The sequence below is a fragment of the Thunnus thynnus genome, chromosome 6 (genome assembly GCF_963924715.1).
Source record: "Thunnus thynnus chromosome 6, fThuThy2.1, whole genome shotgun sequence".
Classification (NCBI taxonomy): domain Eukaryota; kingdom Metazoa; phylum Chordata; class Actinopteri; order Scombriformes; family Scombridae; genus Thunnus; species Thunnus thynnus.
The window spans coordinates 8,169,092-8,191,541 of record NC_089522.1 but is presented as its reverse complement, the minus strand read 5'-3'; the positions used below and the strand labels follow the sequence as shown (position 1 = coordinate 8,191,541).

The 22,450-nt window shown below is 39.4% G+C and overlaps 1 protein-coding gene across 3 annotated transcripts in view; it reads left to right on the top strand.

Annotated features, from left to right (window-relative positions):
* Positions 1 to 4,900: 4,900 nt before the first annotated feature.
* Positions 4,901 to 22,450, top strand: part of ptpn11b (protein tyrosine phosphatase non-receptor type 11b) — a 42,392-nt gene continuing 24,842 nt past the window's right edge. For 2 of the 3 annotated variants that reach the window (XM_067591513.1, XM_067591511.1), the window contains exons 1-2: positions 4,901 to 5,016; positions 21,540 to 21,662. In XM_067591513.1, the coding sequence (XP_067447614.1) occupies positions 5,003 to 5,016; positions 21,540 to 21,662 (137 nt within the window). In that variant the 5' untranslated portion in view covers positions 4,901 to 5,002. Of the gene's footprint in view, positions 5,017 to 13,441; positions 13,564 to 21,539; positions 21,663 to 22,450 lie in introns of those variants that run through there. The other variant, XM_067591512.1, reaches the window with a different exon arrangement.

The window sequence follows — 22,450 nt, the reverse complement described above, 5'->3', positions numbered from 1 at the left end:
CTCTCCTGCTTAATGAATTTTGTACAAATGTTTTGCTCTATTCCTGTGTGGTCAGTTTGGCCTCTGACAGTTTTGAAAAAGGCAGAGAACCACTGCTTATATTTAAATGTACAGTGCTCTAGCCCTTTTGGGTTAATGTATTACATTATCAACATTGGCCAACTACATTTGCATTTTACAAAGAACTTATAGCCTGCTCTAATAAATAAAATCAAAACAGAACATTTAATACCAAATATCAAGGAATACGCCAGATATCTGGGAAAGGGCACTGCTTAGGGAGTGCAACATCGTGAGCGGCACAGAGTGAATTTGGGCGAGCTTGTGTGATATCTGTTCAAGTTCAAGTATCTGTTCTTATATATGTCAATGGTTCAAGTACGTTCCTCGCTCAGGTTAAATTAATGGCGCGCTGCTCCCTGCTCCACTCCAACCCCGCTCCGCTTACATGCTCAGATAGCCACTGTACTCTACATCCTCTACAGGTTCTCACTCCTATCCAGAGGGTGAACAACAGACCATATGTGTGTTTTCATCAAGTCTCAATTATACAAGAATTTCTTTAAATAGGAAAACTGTTATTCCTAATCAACAGTCTGTACATGAAAGGACAAAAGTTAAATTAGATTTTTTCTTAACCGAATAGTCACAATGTAAAATATAATTCACACCATTATATTAAAAAATACCCCTTGGCTGCACTAAAATGTTGCCATTAATCAGAAAAGATCTTAACCAGTTTACATCGAAATCAACGGTTTGCAGAACACGAAATTCTTTTTCCCCAATCTGCTCAAGATTCAACAGGTTGCCTTTTGTGCTCTAATATTGCCATCTAGTGGGTTCTTATAGGTGAACACACCACATACAGGAATGTATCAAGTCTGATATTGTATACATTTTTTCTCAATAAGTAACCAGTTGCCTACAAAAAATGCAGATGTTAATAATATCCCCGTAAATCAATATTATTTCTTAACCTCAATTCACACAAAGTCGTTTGAGTCAGGAATTTTTTTTCTCTCTTGAAATGATTGTAGGGTTTCCCCTCAGAAACTGTGAAAGTGGTAACACCCGATTTTAAACGCCTAAAGACATTCAAAATGGACGTGTTAAAAGGGTGTTTTCTGTCTGAAAACAAACAAATTTGACGTGTTAATGTGAACGTGGAACTAGATATTTTGATCCAATCCATGTTCCATACCAGTCAAGACTTCAATCTGTGGTTTGTCTTAATGAGAGGTTTCTGCTCACATTTTAATTGAAACGTCTAAGATAAAGTGTTTTTCCAAATCGAAAGCAATTTAAACCAGTGTGCTCTTAAACATATCAATAAACAGCATTTCTTGCTACAGTAGTATTTACATCTTGTACTTCAAATCACCTACAGCAATCTCTGGTGGCTCACTGCTAATTGAAAGCCTGGATTTCAGAAGAAAAAAGCAACTGCTGCACAGCTTCATACATCATTCTGCACATCTCGGATCTTTCTTGAGCTTTTTCATTAAGCCTGAGATTTAATGACTTTAATTTATTCCTTGCTAATGACAGAGTAGGACACAGCATCTTGTGTTGTGTTAATTAAAACTATTAAATGGCGTAGATGTTTTCAAGCTCGTAAGTGTAAGTATGTTGATTAAAGTGGTTTTCAGGAATTAAAATTAAAACAAAATAAGACATCCACATATAGAATCAAATAATGAAATAGACCACTGCTTGGGTAATCAGTGATACCCAGGGGAGCAAGAGGGTTTAGAAAGTTCAGGGTGAAATATGTCTCTTGGAGGACACAGGACCTCACAGAACTGAAGAGATACAGAAAGCTAATTCTGATTCATGTATTGAGCAACCGACTGGCTTTGAGAGGAGCAGCAAAAGCAAGAGCTCTGAGGCAGCCAGAACATTTCAAGATGTTTTTTTCCTTTTTCTTTTTTTTTTAACACACGTTGGGGAATGCAGTTTGTTAAAAGGTTAAAGTGGATTTATGAATTATGCAACAAACCCAGGCCCTCTCTGGATGAAATTTCATCAGATCTTCCAATCTGAGCCAAACACAGCCCCAAGAGTCCAATAGAGCCCACGACTTCATCAGCAATGGAGGAAAGTGTTAGAAAATCCTCTAGGAATGTTTTCTGAAGATTTTCTATTTTTTTCTAAAGTTACTCCCTTAAAATAAAAGACCTCACCCCATACCATGCTACATTTCGCCCACTTTTGGGAAATAAAGTTCCTCTCTCACAGCTTTTTATGTCCACATGGTAATAAAAGGTCTTTCTCTCCGACAAGGCTCCAGCTGTCCAGCTGCATCACTCTCAGTATAAGTCCTCTTTGTTTCCCTTTCCAGATTTTTTTCGATTTTAGGACTGGCAGATTTGCAAGTCTCAAGGCAAAAGGGTCAAAGGCCACACGCCTATAGAGGCAGCCACCTCAGGGTAGATGGGACATCCTGGTTTCCATTCCCCTGGGTGGGAAACAAGGCTTTGTGCTCTTGAGTCTATTTGTCTCTACTAGACTCAACAGGACATCAGTCTGTTTGCTGATAAAAAGTGAATGTTGCAGTCCAGGAATCTGTTCCTTAATTTGTGAATAAAGTCATTCTTCCATTTATCAAAGGACCCTGCCAGTAGTTTTTATGTTTTTATCAGATTCATAATCACAATAAATCATTCAGCAAACCCTACTTTTATTTTTAGAAATTTATTTTTTTATTGTTCCAGGCAGCCCTTGGTTTCCTGAAACTTGCCTCAGTTGTGTTATCGTCACATTTTTTCTTTGACAATTTTTTGTCAAGGTTTCATTGTTGTTATGATGTAATGCGGTGTAGCCTTTTCGGATTGATATCGACCACACATGTATAAAATTATATGGCCACCAATAGCTGCCTGGAACAGTTGGAAAAACACACTCATTTGAAATAGTCAGCAAGAATGCATATGAGTATGCATGATTCAGATATAAGGAGCTAAAACTTGCAAACACACTGTTGTGGTCCTTTGAAGTACACCTCAAAATTATTTCACTCTGCTCCATTGTTTATTATATCAATCAATCCTGAACAAAACCCATCAACTGCATCACCATGGAGCTATACTTATATTGTGCTTGCCATGGTGACACTGGCGACTGCCATTCAGTCTAATTGAGCCCATTGACTTCACCTCAAAAGACCAGCTTTGAGGTTAAAGTTATTACAGCAAGAGTATTTTTCCATTATAGACAAGGGACCACATTACAGCATAACTCAGACACAGTCAGAGGCCAAAGTGAGGTAATTTCACCCAGTTATCTCCTAGAATATGTGCCTGTATAGGTGCAGCACAAAACAATTTGTCATCATCCTTGAAACCAACACTAGATATACAAAGGGCATCTCAGTATCACAATAAATGGTAATGGCTTTCTTTTTCAAGCCTCTCAGCCTTGTATCAATCACATTTCATATTGAACACTAAATGTGCAATCAGTGTTATTCCAGATTTCTGTTATTTCTCACTCTCTTCATCAATTTCCATTATGTATCGATCAGACAGTAATGTCCTCCCATTGTGCGACAGGATCATTTTAACTGCTCACCAGACCTGAACAACAAGCCCTATGTTCAAACCTATCCATCCAGCCTGAAGCCCATAGCATCTGGCAGAGAAAAAAAAAAAACATCTACTTTGACAGAACAGAAATTCCACAGAGAGGAGAAATTCCCTCTCCATCATCTCAGTGTTTGTCCGCAGGCTGCAGCAGTACACTGGGTCAAACAGTGGAAAAGCAAATCCATAGATGTGAAGCCTGTGGGCTCACAGACAATTGCATAAGCCCATCCATCCCCCAGTAGATTAACCTCCACTGATAACCACAGGCTGGTGACGTCAATGCTGCTCTGCCTCTCTTACTCCTCTCATCCACCACCACAACCACCATTCTCCAGCGCTGGGAGACTGTCCCATCATGACTTTATAACATGACGAGGAGTTTCATGGACCTGCCGTATCTCTCACAATACAATACGCAAATAGCTGCACAGGTTCATTACTATTGCTTTATTGGTGAAAATAAGAGAGGTCAATGGACAAAATAAGTGAGTTGAAATTAAAAGTAAACAGGAAAGTGGTCTCAGACTTTTGTATGTATATGAATAATAATGGAAGTTTCACATTGTTGGTTCTACAAGTCTGCTTTGTCATTGCTTTCACACAAATATCAAAATGTAAATCAATAGATCTTTCGTTTTTACAACTAATCATAGTTAATTATTATGTTAAGCACGTTTCATTCTTCCACATTGCAGTCTGGACTAATAATAACTAATAACTAATAACCATGCAGGTGGCTTCGAAATGACTCAGCCAATCAGAAACAGGATTTATGCGTTTTTTCCAAGGGCCCTTGATATTAAACGGTTACAGAGCCTCTTACAACAAGTTTAACAATGTTCTCTAAAATGCATCAGGTTAGCCCGGGTTAGTCTGCACCGGACAGGAAAAGGATCTGGTCTTGCAAAATAAGTGTAAAGTTGTCACCTTTGACAACTAATTTGCAGGCACACTAATCCTGTTTAGATGTGATAGCGCGACACATGATACTCTGTACTAACATATTACCACGGAAGTTTTACATGTAGTTTGGAGTGACAAAGCGGCACATAGCAGCCTATGTTTCTACAATACAACACAAACAAACATGTTTCTCGACTAAATACATTACGTTTGATACAAAATAAGCTTTAAATATTCCTGTGCATAAATTGTAGCACTGTATCACACACAAGAAATATAAATAGAGTACAAATAAGAATTTTTCCAATCGAGTGGTTAATAGGAAAAAGTTTACCTGCTACTGAGCTCTCCGAGGCATTTGTTTTGAAAGTCGTCACCGGAAGACGCGGTAGCCGTTGTGTGTAGCTCGGCACGCGCAGGTTCAACAGATCTCACTCTACTCAGTCAGCAGCGACTCAGCAGAGGCACGAGGGGAACGTTTGAGGACACTTGACAGCTTTTCAGAGACTGCTATGACATCTCGCAGGTAAAGTGGGCTTTGTTGTTTAAACTGTCATTACTCCCGCCTGAATATTTGACTCCCTGTTTACTGTGTCCGAGCGGCGAGAGACGTTACAGGCGAGTCTGTACTGAGGCTGCCAGCGAGAAAACAGGGGCGCCTCAACTTTTTCGCGTCACAGACCCCTTTAACACAGACACTTCATAATTTATATTTCATCCAAAGAAACGACGCTACATGTTTGTTTTGTTATTTATGAATTGACACAGAGTTGTGTAACTGACTTTTTATATTGCTGCTACAAAAGTGGCGACGTTGAAAGCTTTGATAGAAATGTAACGTTACAGTTTCTTTAATGTCGCTCGCTGCTGCGGTGAAATAACACTATCTTTCAAATATACGTCATCATGTTGCTCTGTTTTAATGCATTGCATTGATTTTGTATTTGTGCGCATGTGTGCATGTTGTGATTTCTATGTGATTTATCTGAGTCAGACCTTAAATTGAATGTGAATATAATCTCTTACACTTGTTTTATACATCCCACTAGTTTTTATCCTCACTTTTATAATCTACTGCAATGGGCTTTTTATGTCTCTGTCCTTTCTCTTTGTCTTTCTGTGTGCACAGTACAGGAAAGTGGCTTAAAGCTTCCTGTGAATCCAAGCCTTTTCACAGAAAGTATTATAGTAAACCTATAAACAATTTAAAAGAACACTGTAGTAAAACTCTACAACAACCTCAAGTTTGTATATGAATATTATAGCAAGATATATCAGTATCAGGTCAGCCTAAATATATTGTCAAGAACCAGAAAAACACTTCAAGTGTGTACATATTTAGTAATAGAATTTTAAAAATAATAACCATAAAACACTCTTAGTATTTAACACCAATATAACAGTACAAATTGATTGTAATACAAAGAAATATACCCCTAGACCCTCTTGGAATAGTATAGCCTCATAAAATAGTAATCTACTTTTCTAATCAAGAGGTGTACCTTTTTAAATCAAGGACAGTGGCCTGCTTCACACTGACACTTTGCTAAGTGTTGTGTTAATCATGAACACTGTGAATATTTCACCTACCAGTAACCTGGTCCCCTTCCTATGTATTATTAACCACGTGTACGTCTATGGACTAGTAATGATGTGTAGATCTCCCTGAAATATTAACCAGCTACTGGTTGTAAGGATGAGAAGAATTAAGAGCTACAGGTGACTGTACTGAACAAATAAACTATATGGACAAACAAAAATGGATATATTTTGTAGTGCTTATTTAGCTTTTGCACTACTGGTCTTTATAATGTCACATTTCCTCCTACATAGCCCAGTCCATGTGCTTATCAGTTTACACTTAGTATACTAACATTACCTGATGTATGTAATAATTTGAAATGTACAATGGTGCTGTAAAATACAGCTATACGGCTATAAAAATCACTCAATATAACTACTAGTTTGTTCAAGTGTAACAACAGTTTGTCCTGGTGCAGATTTCTGTGCAAGGTGACCTATGTAATGTTGACTCCAGCAGTTGGCTTGTCTCGAGACCATTATGGCTGTTGTGGACTCAAGAAAGTGCTTTGTTTGCAATCCCACAGTTTATAGTTGATACAATTAGTCTAACACTATATGGGTGGAAAATATAGCAGATGTTTCAGATCTCGTGGTGTTTGACATGTGACTCTTGTGTCCTTATACCTATGGTACTGTAGGTAAAGTAACAATGGTGAAATAGTGACGTTGAGGTTAACAAGCCAGTCTACTGAGTTTAGCAACAGGGTTCAACTTCACAAAACACAAAGGCATTTATTTATGACAGAACAAAGAGTGTTAAATTCTTGCTATTAAATTCTTGCTTGTTATTTGGCAAAATAGCAGTTTTTCACAATAGAATCTAGCTGGATATGGCTTAGACCTTGGGGCATCAAAGGGATTTTGGAAACAGTAAAGCAGCCACGCTGGCTGGTGCTTTAGAGGATAATTCAGTTTTTTACAACCTTAGCAATCTTTTTTACAACGCACAAAATTTCCATGTTCATGGACCATTGCATTGCTGAGCTGCTTCCTGGTACACCTTGCAGGAAGCATCTACATACTAAGCACAGTTGTGATTGTGGTGGTACTGTGTGTGGCTCAGCTTTGCGTAAGCTATAGAGTAAATTCCAAATCCTTGTAAACTTGTTGCAGTGACTGATTATTCATCAGACTATTACAAGGATATTGGTAAGTCTTTTCAGTTTAATGATCCTTCATATTTATTTGTACCCGAATACACAGATGAATAACTTCAAACTGTGGACACACGTATGAAAATACAACAAGTTAAGTAGGTAAATTATTGCATGTTGAACCAGCATCCAGTTGAAGATATTTGGGGTAATAACCTTAAACTTCCATTTCACTTTCATTTTTGCTTCCAAACGCTGTGAAGTGGTGCCCTCTTGACCAAAGATTTGAGTAATATGTTTTCATACAGTAGCAAAAATCTATGAAAATAAACTACTGCTTCTCACTTTATCACTAGAATTCTCTTTCAAGGAAGATTATCAGTCAGTTGCATTTTTAAGCGGAGCTGTCGATAAGATGACACATTGCTATATTTGTGACCTTTTTCTCAGACATTTACAATAAACACTTGTGCGTTGATGGAGGGCCAGGCTTTCACTCGCCCCAGGGGCCAAAGCCACCCGCAGGCTGAGATCAGAAATAGAGGAAAACACTGAGACAAAGTTAAAAGTTGTTTTCATCTCTGCTGGTTTCCATGGTTTGTCGCCGGCCGAGACATGTATGACTGTTTCACTGTGGCTGGTTCTGTACTTCCTGAGCTGAAATACCACAGGGGAACAATGCTTACAATGCGTGCCATCGTGATGTAACAGACTTGCTTTCTTGTTGATGATAATTTCACTCTCCACCTCAGGAAGGATTTTAATTCATCATACTATTGGGGAAGGCTGGAGTTTCCACATATTTTTTGGCGGTTTAGTCATGAAGGAGCCATTTATACAGTACTGTCCCTTACTGTGATTGTTCCATCAACTTTACAATGCTTAAACATTGTAATGAGATCAGTATAACACTGTGGGCCCAGACAAAGACGTAATGATGCAGAATCACTTTACGTTGCTGTTGCACTTTTGCTTTGCCAGTTGACTCTGTGTAGCATTACAAATTTTCCACTATTGGAAACCACCTCTGCCACCCTTTGTTTATGGAACAGACCTCGTCTGTCACTGAAACTCATTTGACCAGCTGAGAACAGTGAGTCAGTTTTCTCGATAAGCCGACAGGAAAACAACAGCCCATGTGGAGGAATAAGATAGCGCTGCCAACATTTCCAGGAGTGCTCTGAACCAACTGTTAGTTGTTGTTTTTTTTTCTAGATACACGTTTTGCATTTTACTCAGAAACACAACAATGCAGATAGAGTATAAGAGACAAAACATTAAAGCATGTCAGCCCCATATGCTCATGATCTTTGAATTTTTAGCATTCAGGGTTAAGTGCTTAAAAAGGTTGAAAGGACATATGCTTTACCAGATGTACGACTGTCAATATGACCAAAATCTCATATCCTATATATATATATATATATATATATATATATATATATATATATAGGTCATTTCATATCCTGATAATGATACCTATAACAGTATAGCACATTTTCAGTAAATTAGTCTGTCCATCTTTTGCGCAGATTAAATGACTTGTTTTTTTACTCGGCAGTAACGTAATGAATGTAGTTGACGTTAACTCGAGTGCCTCACCTGGTTCATTGTCTCTCCTCTGCTCCGCTGTGTGTGCAGCACACACACAGAGGGCTCAGCTCCGGCCGTGGTAGGTCACAGAGAGCAGAGGAGAGTAGCGTGACCATAAATGACAACAAAATGCTGTAGAGACTCTCACAATAAGCTGAAAATAAATAACAGTAAATAACATAAATAAACATAGTAAAACACGAGTAAAAAGCCAAGAAAAGTAATTTATGAATGTAATCTGTGAAAACTCCTAATGATGAAAAATATTGCCAGAAAGAGTTTGACAGCTACAGCTACACTAGCTCTTTGAGGCTGTAATTCTCATTGTGAAGAAAAGCAAAGTTTAGGACAAACTAAAATTTAGTGATGAAAAGTCAGAGTATCACTACAGTTCACATGTCCAAATGCACCAAATTGCATGGCAATCCATCTAATAGTTGTCGAGACATCTAACTCTACACCACAAATATCAATCTGCTGGTAGTGCGAGAGGAGAAGTCAGGGGATCATCATCAAAGTCATTAAGATTCATCCTCTGGGAACCATAAATGCCTGTACAAAATTCCTTGGCAATCTATTTGATGCAGTAGTTGTAGAGATATTTCAGTCTGGACCAAAATGGTCGATGGACCACCCGACAGACAGAACATTATTGTCATCCCTAGAAGCACGCTGTTTGCATGGCTAAAAATATCAAGCAGTTATGAACATTAACCACATAGTTTTGTAAACCACACAAACCAACATGCCTTAAGCTGTTTTTGTACACTTTACCCAATACAAACTGCTACTACGGCTAAAACAACAGGTCAAGCCAGAACATTTTCCCTCTTAAGTCAGGGGCTCGATATGAAAGCACAAGACCAGCTTCTTCAGTGCATCCGTGTCCCTTTACAATACTGGCGTTATGGCGAATGTTTTAGTCACAGAATGTTGCAGCTTTTGATTGATCTCGCAGGTCAACTAAACAACAAAAGTCTTCTACTTCAGTGGTTAAAAACTGGAAGCTTGACGCTGAAAATTGATGTTCTGACTACAAAAAAAAACTTTGCTAAGTGTCCGCATAAAAATGAGGGAGTAAAAAAGTCAGATTTGTTTTAGGCCAGTATGAAGCATTGCTTTGATGTTTTATTATTTCCCAGAGGGAGCCATATAATATAACCCAACTGAACATTTACAAATTCAATGAAATATTGAAAATGAATAGTTCTCTTGCACAATATCAGATTGTATTCTACCAAATTACATGCTTATCAAAAATACTTAGAGAATATCTCACAAAAGCAACCAGAGTGGTTCATTTTAAAGACCCAAATCTGAACATATTATAGGTCTGTGTTTAAGTTTTCTGTAAATCCTGTTCAGTTGGATATTAAATACCGCACTTGCACTGCTACATTTCTCAGTGCCACAGGTCCGGGTTAAGTTCCTGAGACTAATCTGTGTAGACTCAACTATTGACAGTCAGAAGTAAGAACCTTTACATTTTGGGAAATACTTCCCTGGTGAACACTTTTTGTAGCATAGTCTGATTTTAGTTATGATTCAAGCACTTTCCTTTTCATACAGGCAGATCAAACAAGACATTTTGTTTTTAATTACGGAGCTCATTTTCCCCCAAATGTCACTTGTGCAATCCTGCCTCCGAGGCTTCTTCATAGGAAGTCTTCTTGAGATCTGCAGTGAAACTTATTATTTTGTGATGAAGCTGACTGTGTTGTCTAAGTGAACGACAAAATGTATTTGCCCTTTCTCTTTCTGTGTGTGTTGCTCCGTTTAATAATTAACCTTTAGGTCATCACTCACCAAGAAATGCTTGTAGAGACAGATCTGATTATTAGGAACCAGTGACATAAAGAGTCTTGAACTCCTCATTTACTAACTAACAAATGTGAGAGTATCATATTAACCAGCTGCAGTAAATATGAGGCTTACAACCAGGGCTGAGGATGTGTTTCCAATTACCCTATATTTTTGGACAATGTAAAATACATATTCATTTGTCCAGTGAGTGTTAATACGATTATTGTAAGCTGCCCTGAGTTGATTGTCCCGTCACGTAACTCTCATATGGCTGCAGGGTTCCCATTCAAAACACATTTGAAAGTGTAAATTTAACCCTGAGGCATGCAGACTCACACTGGCACAGAATTCATTTTCACACTGTCAATTAAAAGATTATCAGTACTGACACTTTTTGGAAGTCTTGCTCTTACTGTATGCCACATAAATCTCCTCTGTGTGTCTCCAGAAGATAAAGTTGCTCTTTCTTGTGACTCTGCTAACCAATCAGCGTGTTCAGAGATATTCTAAAAACTTCTAAAAGCTGTAGCGGAGTGGTTAGTTTAATTTGAATGACATATCTTACACTGCCAGGCTTGTTTAAAGGACAAGTGAAATAAATATCCACTGATAAAAAAGAATGCACTATCAATGGCAAAGATGTTTTGTTTACAGAGGAAGTAAATGAAATTAAAGTTTTTGTACCCTTACTGTATGTTGCACTGGAGCTCACTAATAATGAACACTGAGACAGGCCAAAGCATGACAAAAATACAATTTTGAGCTTAACAATAAAATAAAATTTGCAACAGTATTACAAAAGCACATTTCCAAAAATTAATATTTTTGTGGAATTCCCCTATTTATGTCCCAAAAGTTTTTTGTAGTTTTTTAATTTAACTGAGATTATTTCTCTGTACTGTATATTACGTTGTCAATTTTGGACTTTAAAACGAACTGAACAGCATGCCCTTCCTACACAAAAATATCCATAGTCTCTCCCTAGCTCTCCCTCCCTCCCCTCCTCAGATCATGACTGCAGGAGCAGGGGTGACTCAGGGCTTTCCAAGAATAGGATTCCCTTTGACAACCACCAGGCGCCCCATTTCCCTGCATCTGGCCTTGGGCAGCGAAAGAGAGAGACAGAGACAAGACAAAGAGAACAAGATTTCAAATGGCCTGGTATTGTCTGATGAGACGCCGACAGAGAAGGAGAGAATAAAATGAATGTACTGTGGGAGAGACAGAGGCAGCTGGGAGCTGCGGGATAGGCCTCCGGCTGGTTGAGGGGAAACAGGCCCAGTGTGCATCCAGCCACCACTCTATCCTCTTACATAATGTCTCAAGTTCAATATAGCCCTGGACGGCTATTTAAAGCACGCCCGTCTAGGCCCACTGACAAAAAGGTGATATACTTAGTAGCCGCAGCGCAGCATGAAAGCCTCAGCTAGGGCTATATTGGTCACAGACAAGCCCCGGGGTGTGGATTTTGGTAATGTTGCAGTTATTTTTAGCCCAGCTGATGATCCGGGGTATTTACATGAGGTGCAAAACTCACACACACACCCCATTGCTGGATAGATGCTTCATTTCTCTATGTGGCCCCAGGCAGCCAGCTTAGTAGAATTAGCAAAATGACTAACTTAGGCAATCACTCACTGCATATGTGCATGCAGTTTTTTTTCTCCCCAACACTTGCTTTTATGAAGCTGAATGATTAACAAGAATGCTTGTGGTGACATGACAAATGATCAAAAGCTTTCATAGTTATCAAACAATTTTTTCAAAAGCAACTTATAGCACAGGATATCCATAGTTTGTTGCTTTGACATGTAGTAAACAAGACTTTCCAAACAGTAGCTCCAGGCATTAGTGGTTAATAACTAACTTTTTTTCAACAGACAACATGGTAATCAGAGTTTCTGGAAAACAGACAGTAGTTTGCCTAAAATGGCACATTAAGAAACAAACTGTGATATAATTTATAGGTGTGTAATTACTAACATTAAGTTGCTGTGATCAAAAATATAATGAATGAATATATGATAGGAATAGGAAATAATACACAGCACAATTAACAATAGTAAAACCTTAAAAAGTGGCTACAATCAAAGTGTTCCTGTTCTTTGAGATAGTTGCTAATCTCAAGGTCATTTTAAGGTCATTAGGAGGTAGACTGCAGTCAAATACTGCCGTGCTTTTGTTCTCTGCATTTATTTTCCAGCTCGTCTACAAAGCTCCCTAGCCTATCCCTGCAAAATTAATAGCCTAATGGCATACTGCTGAATTGGCTGGATTGGGGGGTTTAGCTTGGCGAGGGCTAACTATGATCCGGTGTAACTACGCCACGCACGATTAGGTGTAATCTCCAGGCACAGGCAACACAGCTGTTGCATTTAGCCTCCGACAAGATAGCAGGGACCTTGTAGCTCTCGCAGACCTGGCACCCTGGTCTGGCCTGGCCCGGTCTGGTCTGTGTTACAGCCAGAGAAAGCTCTGTTAGCTTCAGGATCAGAGTGGGCTTTGGAGCTGAGCCATCAGACAGCCGCTGACCTCTTAGGGTCCAACCGGAGAGAGAGAAGGTGCGGGTGAGGGAGGAGAGCATGAGGTGGTTGGATCAGTCACCCAGCGCCTGTCACATCAGTCTGAGGTTGGGAAGGAGGGAAGGCAGGGGGACGGCTGATAGCACTGATGGGTGCTGGTATCAGGCCTGCTCATGCTCGTCCAAATCCCAGATTAAGAGGCCCCCGCCCCCTCGCTCGCTGTCCCTTCCGCACACTCTCTCTCTCTTTTTAACACTCTTACAAAGCTTCTCTGTCGTTTCTCTCTCACTGTCTCTGTCTCACTCTATCTAACCCAGTAACACTTTTACAGGCACCCCCCCACCCTTCCCCTTTTCGTCTCTATATCTCCCTCGCTACCTCCCGCCCTCCCTTGTGTAACGGTGCCCAGTGCTGGATTACTAAGCTCTGAGGCTGCTGAAGCAAGGGGCTGTGGCAGGCTTCGACCAGAATGGTGAGGTAGGGCAGAAACGATCACATTCAACTTCAGTGTATTTTCTCCTTTTGGACAAACCCCACACTTCTTTAAACTCCTCCTCTGCCCTTAAGTGATGCCTTTAGTTCTGCTGTCGTTTGCTTAATTTAATGCAGAGAATCCAGTGCTGAAGGATAACAGGTGAACGTAGGAGAGCATGTGGAGATTGGGCTGTGCAGAAGAGCGTGTGCATACTGTACAGCATTTCCCATTGTGCATTTATGAGTGTGTGTTGGTGTGAAAGTGGGCGTTTCAGGATGTTTGGTAACAAAGGGGCTACAAGTGCGCTCTAGTTATTAAGAAGGTTGTAAGAGTGTGTGTGTGTGTGTGTGTTTGTGTGCCAAGACACTCAGGAGAAGGTTCCTCTCTGCCTTCAGCAGTCTGTGACTCTGGCAAGGTGAACAGTTGTGTAGTAGTTGCTGCTGTTGTGTGTTTGAAGCATCAGTCCAGCGCTCCACGTTCCTGGTTCCAACTTGTCTTCATTGTTTTGATGATTTTACGAGTGACAGCAGCGATGTGACGAAGGATTAGATATGGATTAGTGACATAAGGCATTTTTTCCCCACTGTTATTATTTTTCTGTATGAATCTGTGTAGGATTAAAAACAATACCATGAGTAATCTGTCCACCAGCTGACACTCATCACTTGTCAATGGCTTCTCAGTATAATAACCTAAATGTTGTGGCCAGTTTCAAATAATATAAAGTCAAACAAAAGATGAGTTTACAACAATAAACTGTCATATAAAGAGAGCTGGTTATTGAAACACAATACTATAATGCCATGTTAATTGCACCAGACAGTTTTCAAGGAATGCAAGCTAACTTTGAATGTTTGGTTAGATTCATACTCCTCGTTACGTATTCTTTGTAGATATATCTACTGAGCCGATATATCAGGCGATGTTACCTTGTTGCAGATATATTGGTATCTGCACATACGTCATAAGTAACAATAAACAGAAACAGTGACTACCCGAGACCAATTTATTATTTAATGTTATGTAAATTCACCAGATACATATTGTTATCACATTTTTAAAACTCTCAAATACTGATATCGTATTGGCCTCTAAAGTCCAGTATTAGTCTGCCTCATTCTTTGTTCAGACAGTTTCTGATTTTAATCATACTTGTCAGTATTAGCAAAGCTGCTTGTGTTCAGACAACCTTTAACATTTCAGAGCTTTGTCTTCTTTTGTTAAATGAAAAGAGCGGTTTATAGAAAAACATGTTCCTCAAAGTGAGGCACAGAAAGAAGTTCTGTTATACTATCTGCACCAACACCCGGGATAGATATTCTGTATATGGAAAAGGACACGTTAATTAAGTGTGTTAACAAAGTTAATCAGACAATCTTATGGACAATCAGATGTTCTAACAAGATATCTGGAAATATAAACACTAATAAAACACAGCCGACAATATGGCAAAATGAGTCATTAACATTAAGCAAATGTCACATTTTCATATTGTCGCATTTTTGTCACATTTTCCAGCCTGCAGATTTGATTGCATTTCAATGAGAATACTGTCACCGCATTAGTTTTAACACACTCCACCATAGACGCTATGAGCTACAGGTGTGTGTGTGGTGTACAATACTTTACAGTACTTTTACTACTTGTAGAGACAGACATAGTGAAAAAATACTCACACTAATAATATCTAGAATCACCTATGGATTTATTTGAGTGCTATGGATAATACGTTTAACGCTCTCACTCACACCCTTTGAATCATTTACTGTCTACAAATGGTCCGTGTCCAAAACCTCCCCGCCAGACTTCCAGCCATATTTCTAATGTCACAGTGAGGGCCTTGTCTCATTCACCCTCCGCTCTTACATGTATTTATGACTAATCCCCTTGTAATCGGTTATTTATTATTTGTAAAGTTCCTCTATTAATCTGCTTTCTCGGCTCGTGGAATGAGAGAAAGTGCAGCAGATCGGTTTTCCGCCCCTGGTGAGGATAAGGGGGTCAAGTGCAGTCTGGGTCAGATGTCTGGTATGGTGTGGGCTGTCTGTCGAGTTCTGGTCCAGTCCAAGACTTCGCCTCAGTCTCGCTTTCAACAGCCGTGACTCCGCATTCACTCAGACTGGACTGAAGCAGATGTTGGAATTTTATTGAATACTGGATGTTTACTAGTCCGGGGGTTAACCTCCATCAATAGAGGATCCTTGATGACCACAATGGAGAGGTGTAGTGCCCTGTGTCGGTGTGATTCTCTCGCTCCACGTGTCTCTTCCTTTACTCTTCTCCTGTTTCCTTTCTGTTATAGTCAGAACAGGTCAGGCTGCTTTGTGACTGACAAGCCGTCAGTCTCTCTTTGATTCATCTGTTGAATGCAGTTGCTTCATCTCCAAAAAGAAGAAGAAATAGCACAGATTTCTGACATTTAAAATTTCCAAAAGGAAATTTCAGACATTTTCCATTTAGCTGTAGTAAATGTCACTCTCAGTTCATTTGATCTGAATTGTTCAGTCGTTCTGACAAACAGAAACATCAACAGATGACAATAAGAATGTCCTAGATATCCTCGTTACACAGCGCTTATATTTATGTTTCTGGCGGTTGTACAAGTGATTGAGGAGGATTAATCGAAAACATTGTGTCACATAGCGTGATCTGAAATTCAGACCTTTGAACCAGAAGTGACCACGACAGTATTCTGGTGTGTATTAGCAGCTCTGAGGTGACACAAGATCTGCTGAGCTGACACATGAGTCTTATTTTTATCTTACTGTCATGGGTTTGTGTCATACAGTGTACAAAAACAGAAACGCCTAAATGCTCATCCACTGTTAAAGCTTTCAGATATTATCTTCTCAGCATGAGCTTCATGAAGGCGCTTTTGTGCCGCCCGCTGCCTGCTCTCTGCTGGGTTATAATAATCAATAATAAGCCTTTGTGATGTGTCGGGGATGGTGGTGAAAGGCTACAATTTAGGATGTGAGAGGCATGATTTCCATGACTCATTCTCTCTATGTGTCGGTGTCAAGAAGTCTGTTTTCCCATTCTTGTTGAATCATTGACATATAGCATTCTTCTTTCCAAAATCAAGGGCTGAAACTTAAGACTGTTTTGGTATTTGGATGATCTGGTGACTCATTTTTCAACAGTTATTTTCTTCATAATATACCTAAATGTCTGTGAATGACAATATGATGAATTCATATTGTACAGTAGTGTTTTAACTCATGTATCTAGTAAAAAATCCACTTCTGCACAATAATAGTGATTTTTTTTACTCATATATATCCCTATATTTATATCTATAAGGTGTTTGCTTTGTCACAGTATGTTGTTGAAAAATGACAAAAGTCTTTCATGGAAAAAAAACAACAACTTAGAAGCAGTAAGTAAGTCATCTTGGAGAGAGATTTTAACTAAAGTGAATTCAGTAAATTCAGCTAACTTGTATAATTCATTGAACACCATTGATGATACAAAAGTGTAAGATGATCTGATGGAGCCAGATTTGTCAACACATGTTCAGCATCATCATTTCCAAGTAGCACCAATTCTTACCAGCTTGTGTAGATCCAGAGAGTTTTCTTTAAAATGCAGCGTTACTCTCAGGATTTATCCACTGTTGTCTGGGTATATTTGAAATGTTCTTGTCTTGTAGCAGCGTAAAACGTTTTCAATGCTCTACAGTACACTTCCAGTCAAAGGTTTTGACACACTTTCTCATTCATGTGAATGGGCGTGTCCAAACTTTTGACTGATACTGCAGGGTTTCTCGCATTCATTTATTTGTGGTGGCCCGCCACAATAAAACTTTGCCCGCCACAAGTTGATTTCCTACTTCTGGAGCGGTGCACCACGCTGATAGACTCCTTAACAGACGCGGATGCACCTGCACTGACTCGTTCTCCCCCAACTGCACACAGACAGCCTCCTCTGAGCTTTTACCCTACAGTCACCTCATGCCATCTACACTTGACAGGTGTGGTTGTGTTATCTCCACTTAAAAACGTAAACACTTTAAGACAGATTGTGCGTCTACAGCACTTTGTTAAGTGCCAACTATGCACTGTAAAAACAAGAGACATGGTGCATGTGGATTCACCTTCTAAACTCTGTACTCAAATGGCCACGAAGGTTGTTTAAAACAATAAAAGTTCCTTTTTTCTTCTTTTACTGCAGCATTTCTAATAATTAGATACTGAAATCATAACAACAATATCCCATTCATTCAAGAATCCTACCGCTACCACCACAACTACAGTCTGATTCTGTGGGACTGTACTATATCTTGTGCATTCAGTTGTCAAATTTCCTTGTATCTCTGCCACTTGTTGGACTGTTTATGTAATATTTTGAAGATTCACTTTAATTGTTTAATCTATAGAATAATAATTAGGGTTTCCATGGACCCCAAGTGATGTTTTAAATGGACAAACAGTCCAAAAACCCAAAGGTATTCATTTTACTTAATCTTATTCGACACCATGTCATGGATAGATGCTAGGATTTTGCATTACCTGTTCAAATTGACGTATTTGCGTTACCAGTTTGTGTAGGTTTTTTTCAACTAGTCACTGCAGCTCTAAATGGTTTTCCGATTACTCCTCAGATATACAGTAATGCATTAAAATCTCTGTCTCTAAAAATATATTTTTAGATTTCTTTAAATGTTTAAATGCATTACAGTTATCAAATCCCAGTGTAATACCTACAGTAAAGGGAAAGCATACAAAAGTGGCTTTGGTACATTGTTGTCAAAGAGGGTACATGACATATGAAATACAAAATACATTTCCTGCAACCTGTTTGTCAAAGAGTTTTCTGCCCCCAATACACAAACAAAATGTGCCACCACATGTCCCTGAACCATTACATATTGTTTGTGTCAGAACTGATAGACCCACAACCTACTGTATACTGTCTGTGTGCATTTTCCTGTCAGTTTTGTCAAACCCTCCTGCCTTGACACACAAATGGTGCCCTGGATGGCTAATGGTGCGTTGGATTAGCCAGCAATGGCACACAGTAGTTAGGGAGGTTTAACCCAATGATCCCTGCTTAAACATGAGCTCTAAATCCACACAGCTGACATACAGCCATTCACTGCTGTATCTACTCACTGCTTCTTGGAGATTCAATACAGTCCTTTACTCATCGAACACAGATTTGACTCAACTCACCACTGTGCCACTGTGTAGATGTACTTGATTTATGTCTCTGACTGTTTGTGAATGATAAATATGGTGTTGCTGGGATAAGTGGCAGTGTCAAACAGTCCGGTAAGAGCGCACAACCCAGAAAATCAGTCAACATACCTGAGAAGTAGATGAGATAAATATTTGCCTGCAGTGTTTTGCGACAGAGGAAGTGATGTGTAATCATTAGCTTTGGCTTTTCAGTACTGTAAACCTGAGTGTTCCTCCCTTTCAAAACAGCACTGGACAAACAAGACATACAGTTTGTACATATTCATTGTTATTAGGCTGATTCATCAGGGAATAAATGTATGGGGCCTTTTAATAAAATTCATAAAAAGAAGTAGAATAAAGATATTAAACCATCTTTGAGTAAGAGCACTCGCCAACTGTTGGCCTCTTAAAAAGATGTGGTCAGAGATAACTTTCAGCATGACGTACAATTACCTCCAATTTGAGCTGCTGCAAGTTGTCTGTTTTTATGCTGACATCTTTAGACATATCGTCTGATCAGTATTAGAAAGGAGCACTCAGTTTGTTTACTGATATAATTTTACTTACTCTCAGCTAATTAAAACAAGCGTGTGTTTGATGTGAGGTAAGATATGTGAGATATAAAGCATAAAAAATGATGACTTGTAATACACCATGATATGATTGGATATTACATTTGAAAAGCCTAAAAGATAAAGATTAACACTATTGCAGTTCAAAAGAAAAAGATAAGATATAATGTTCTTAAGCACAGACTACTGATACTGCTGATCTACAATCAGTTCCTGTCTTAAATAAGAGGTAGCTCTATTAATTTGGTGAGTGGATCCATTAACAGACCTCATATTAACTATGTTCCTTACAGTCAGTGCATCACAGAAATGTTCAACCACTGCCAGAAGATACATTTCTAATACCATGTACATGCTCTTTTATGACCATCAGTCAACTAAAAGTCACACGGACTTGTGCACAAGCAAAGGTTTTTATTAAACCTGCCATAAGCACACAGTATCAGAATCAATTGCCTGAATTACCTCAAACCTGCAATTTTTCCTTCTCAGTTTGTGAGTGAATAAAATCAGGGTTCTGAGCTGATCATAAGACATTGAAGCTAAGATGTCTCTTAATCATCGACGTTGTTATTCCGTACTTTATACACTCCATCTTAAAAAAACAGCTCCCTCCTTTAAAAGTCACTGGAGTAGCTAATTAGGGTGCTTAGGGTGAGTCATTCTTTGGGGATGGAGTTTCTCAGCAGGAGAGTGTTTATCCAGCAGTCTTACAAAATCCAACAGCTTGAGGCTCATGAACACTGGCCCAATCAGCCCAGTTCAATGTCTGTTCTTGCAAATGAGTACAAGATTTATAAAGAGGGCTCAGGATCCTGTACTTTGCCCAATATAGATGTGATCATCCTAAAGTTAAAGCTGAAAGTTTGCACTATAACCTCAGTGATTGTGTCATTTCAAATGCAATGAGCTGGAGTGCCAAACAAAAGAAGAAAAAAGAATATATATATATATATGTGTGTATATATATATGTGTGTGTGTGTGTGTGTCTCACTATCCATATACAGATTCTGTATAATATTTTATGTGGTAGTACCTGTTGTTATCAATTAGTTTCCGTATGCACTGAAAAGGAGAAATATTTCATACATGCTGTATTTAATATGTCAAAACACTCCTGTACAGAAATATCAGTCTGACAGTAGACCTAATGGTTAAAGCTCAGGCGCTGCAGGCCTTCATAGTCAGCTAGACGGCTACACTGATGTGACAATTTGTGAAATTCTTAAAGGTTCTTTACATAAGAATTATGAAGCAATTTACAGGTTGTAATGGAACTTAAAAAATGGGACCTTCCCCGACCTTCTCGGTTGTCTGTAACAGCTTGCGGACTGATTTCCATGTGAAGGACTCGGGCCGGATTTTTCGCAAAAATCCAACGTATGTGACATTTTTGCACGCTCCTGAGTGCCTTGGCTTTCTCCCGCTAATGTCAGCAAACGACCGGCAGCTACCACGACAAAAATGGTGCTATCTGACTAGAAACACCCTGCAGATATTAGCTCTCTGATTAATGAGACAGCTAGCTGCCTCCGTCAACCACTACACATTTCACAACAAAACACCCCCGGAATGACAAGTCGCCCACTCCCGAGCACACACAGCTAAAACAACATTATTTCCTCAACAAAGGAGCAGAAAACAAACTCAAGAGCAATAGCAGAACATAACTTACCCCTTTTGTTTTTTTCTGTTGGTGGTTCAAAAGTAGTGATAAGCACACATTTCACAACTGAACCGCAGCCGGGTTTTCCCTGGCTACAGCTCGTGTTTAGTAAAGACGATTGGTAAAAAAAAGTTAGCGGTTTGCGGGTCAGTTGCTGAAAGAAGGTTCAAAGTACAACGTTAGAGATCTTTTATGTAATTATGAGAAGTGTAAGCGAGGAAAAAGACATCACCTGCAATAGTCTAGTGCTGCTGCTCATTCTGCAAGTGAGCTTGAGCAACGGGAAGCTGATTACAGCTCACTTAATGGCCACTGGTGTCACTAATGGGAAGGAATTTTTGATTCTTACTTATAAAACCTTAAATGCAAGATTATGTCTGACTCTAAAATGACATCAAATAAAATAAATGATATAATGTTTTGAACTATTGCGTTGGGGCCTGTTTTGTCTCCATGAGAAGGGAAGTTGCTGGGTGATGGGACACAGCAGACATTCTTCTTACATGTGGTGAAATTGGGTGTTAAACAAGCTGCTCTTTTGTCCCCTGTCTTCCAGGTGGTTCCACCCCAACATCACCGGAATCGAGGCAGAGCAGCTCCTGTTGACCCGGGGTGTCCACGGCAGTTTCCTGGCCCGGCCCAGCAAGAGCAATCCAGGGGATTTCACCCTCTCTGTCAGGTAAATCCTCACCTCTACTCTCCTTGTCTCCTCTACGTATTGCTTTTGTTGATCACCATCAGACTTTTTTTGCCCCACTATTCTCACTGGTTCAAAGTTCAGCCCTGAGAACAAACAAAGCCTTGGTGCTGTTGTGCTGGGAGGCCAGAGGGGTGATTAGAGAGTAGTGGTGCAACGGATCGTAGTTGATCCGTGGTCTGTATGGATCGCCCCCCATGGTTCGGCATGCATGGGAAACACAGATTAATTGCAAAATTTAATGTGTCATTTAAGACAACGTAAACAAACTGCCGTAAGTAAAAGTCAGGGGCAACAAATCCCTAACAGGGATTTTGAAGAGCAACGACCAAACCAGCATTTAACGGGTTCGCAGTGACATCTGCAGGTATGTTTACATGCTCTTTAATGTGCTGCAGCTGAGCAGCTAATTAGCTACGTAGCTGCTAACCGATGTTAGCGGTGCACTTTCCCTCGGTGAATATTTGTTTGGTGGCTCGTTCAACAAGCTAAACTGCAGGACAAGACGTGTGTTCATGTTTGTAAATTATAAGTTTTGATGATGTGGACACAGGCTGTTGTTTCATTCACTACCATGTGTAAAAGAGGAAGGTATCAGGCCTCATAATGCAATTTAATTTAACAATTGAGCATTGAATATTTTATATATATTAAGATTTTATTTAACATTTAACATTTAAACATTGGACATCTTGAATGTTGTTTTCATGTTTTCATTTAAGACCATGGGCAAAAGTTCCTTATTTGTCGTTGCTCCCCCCCCCCCTTTT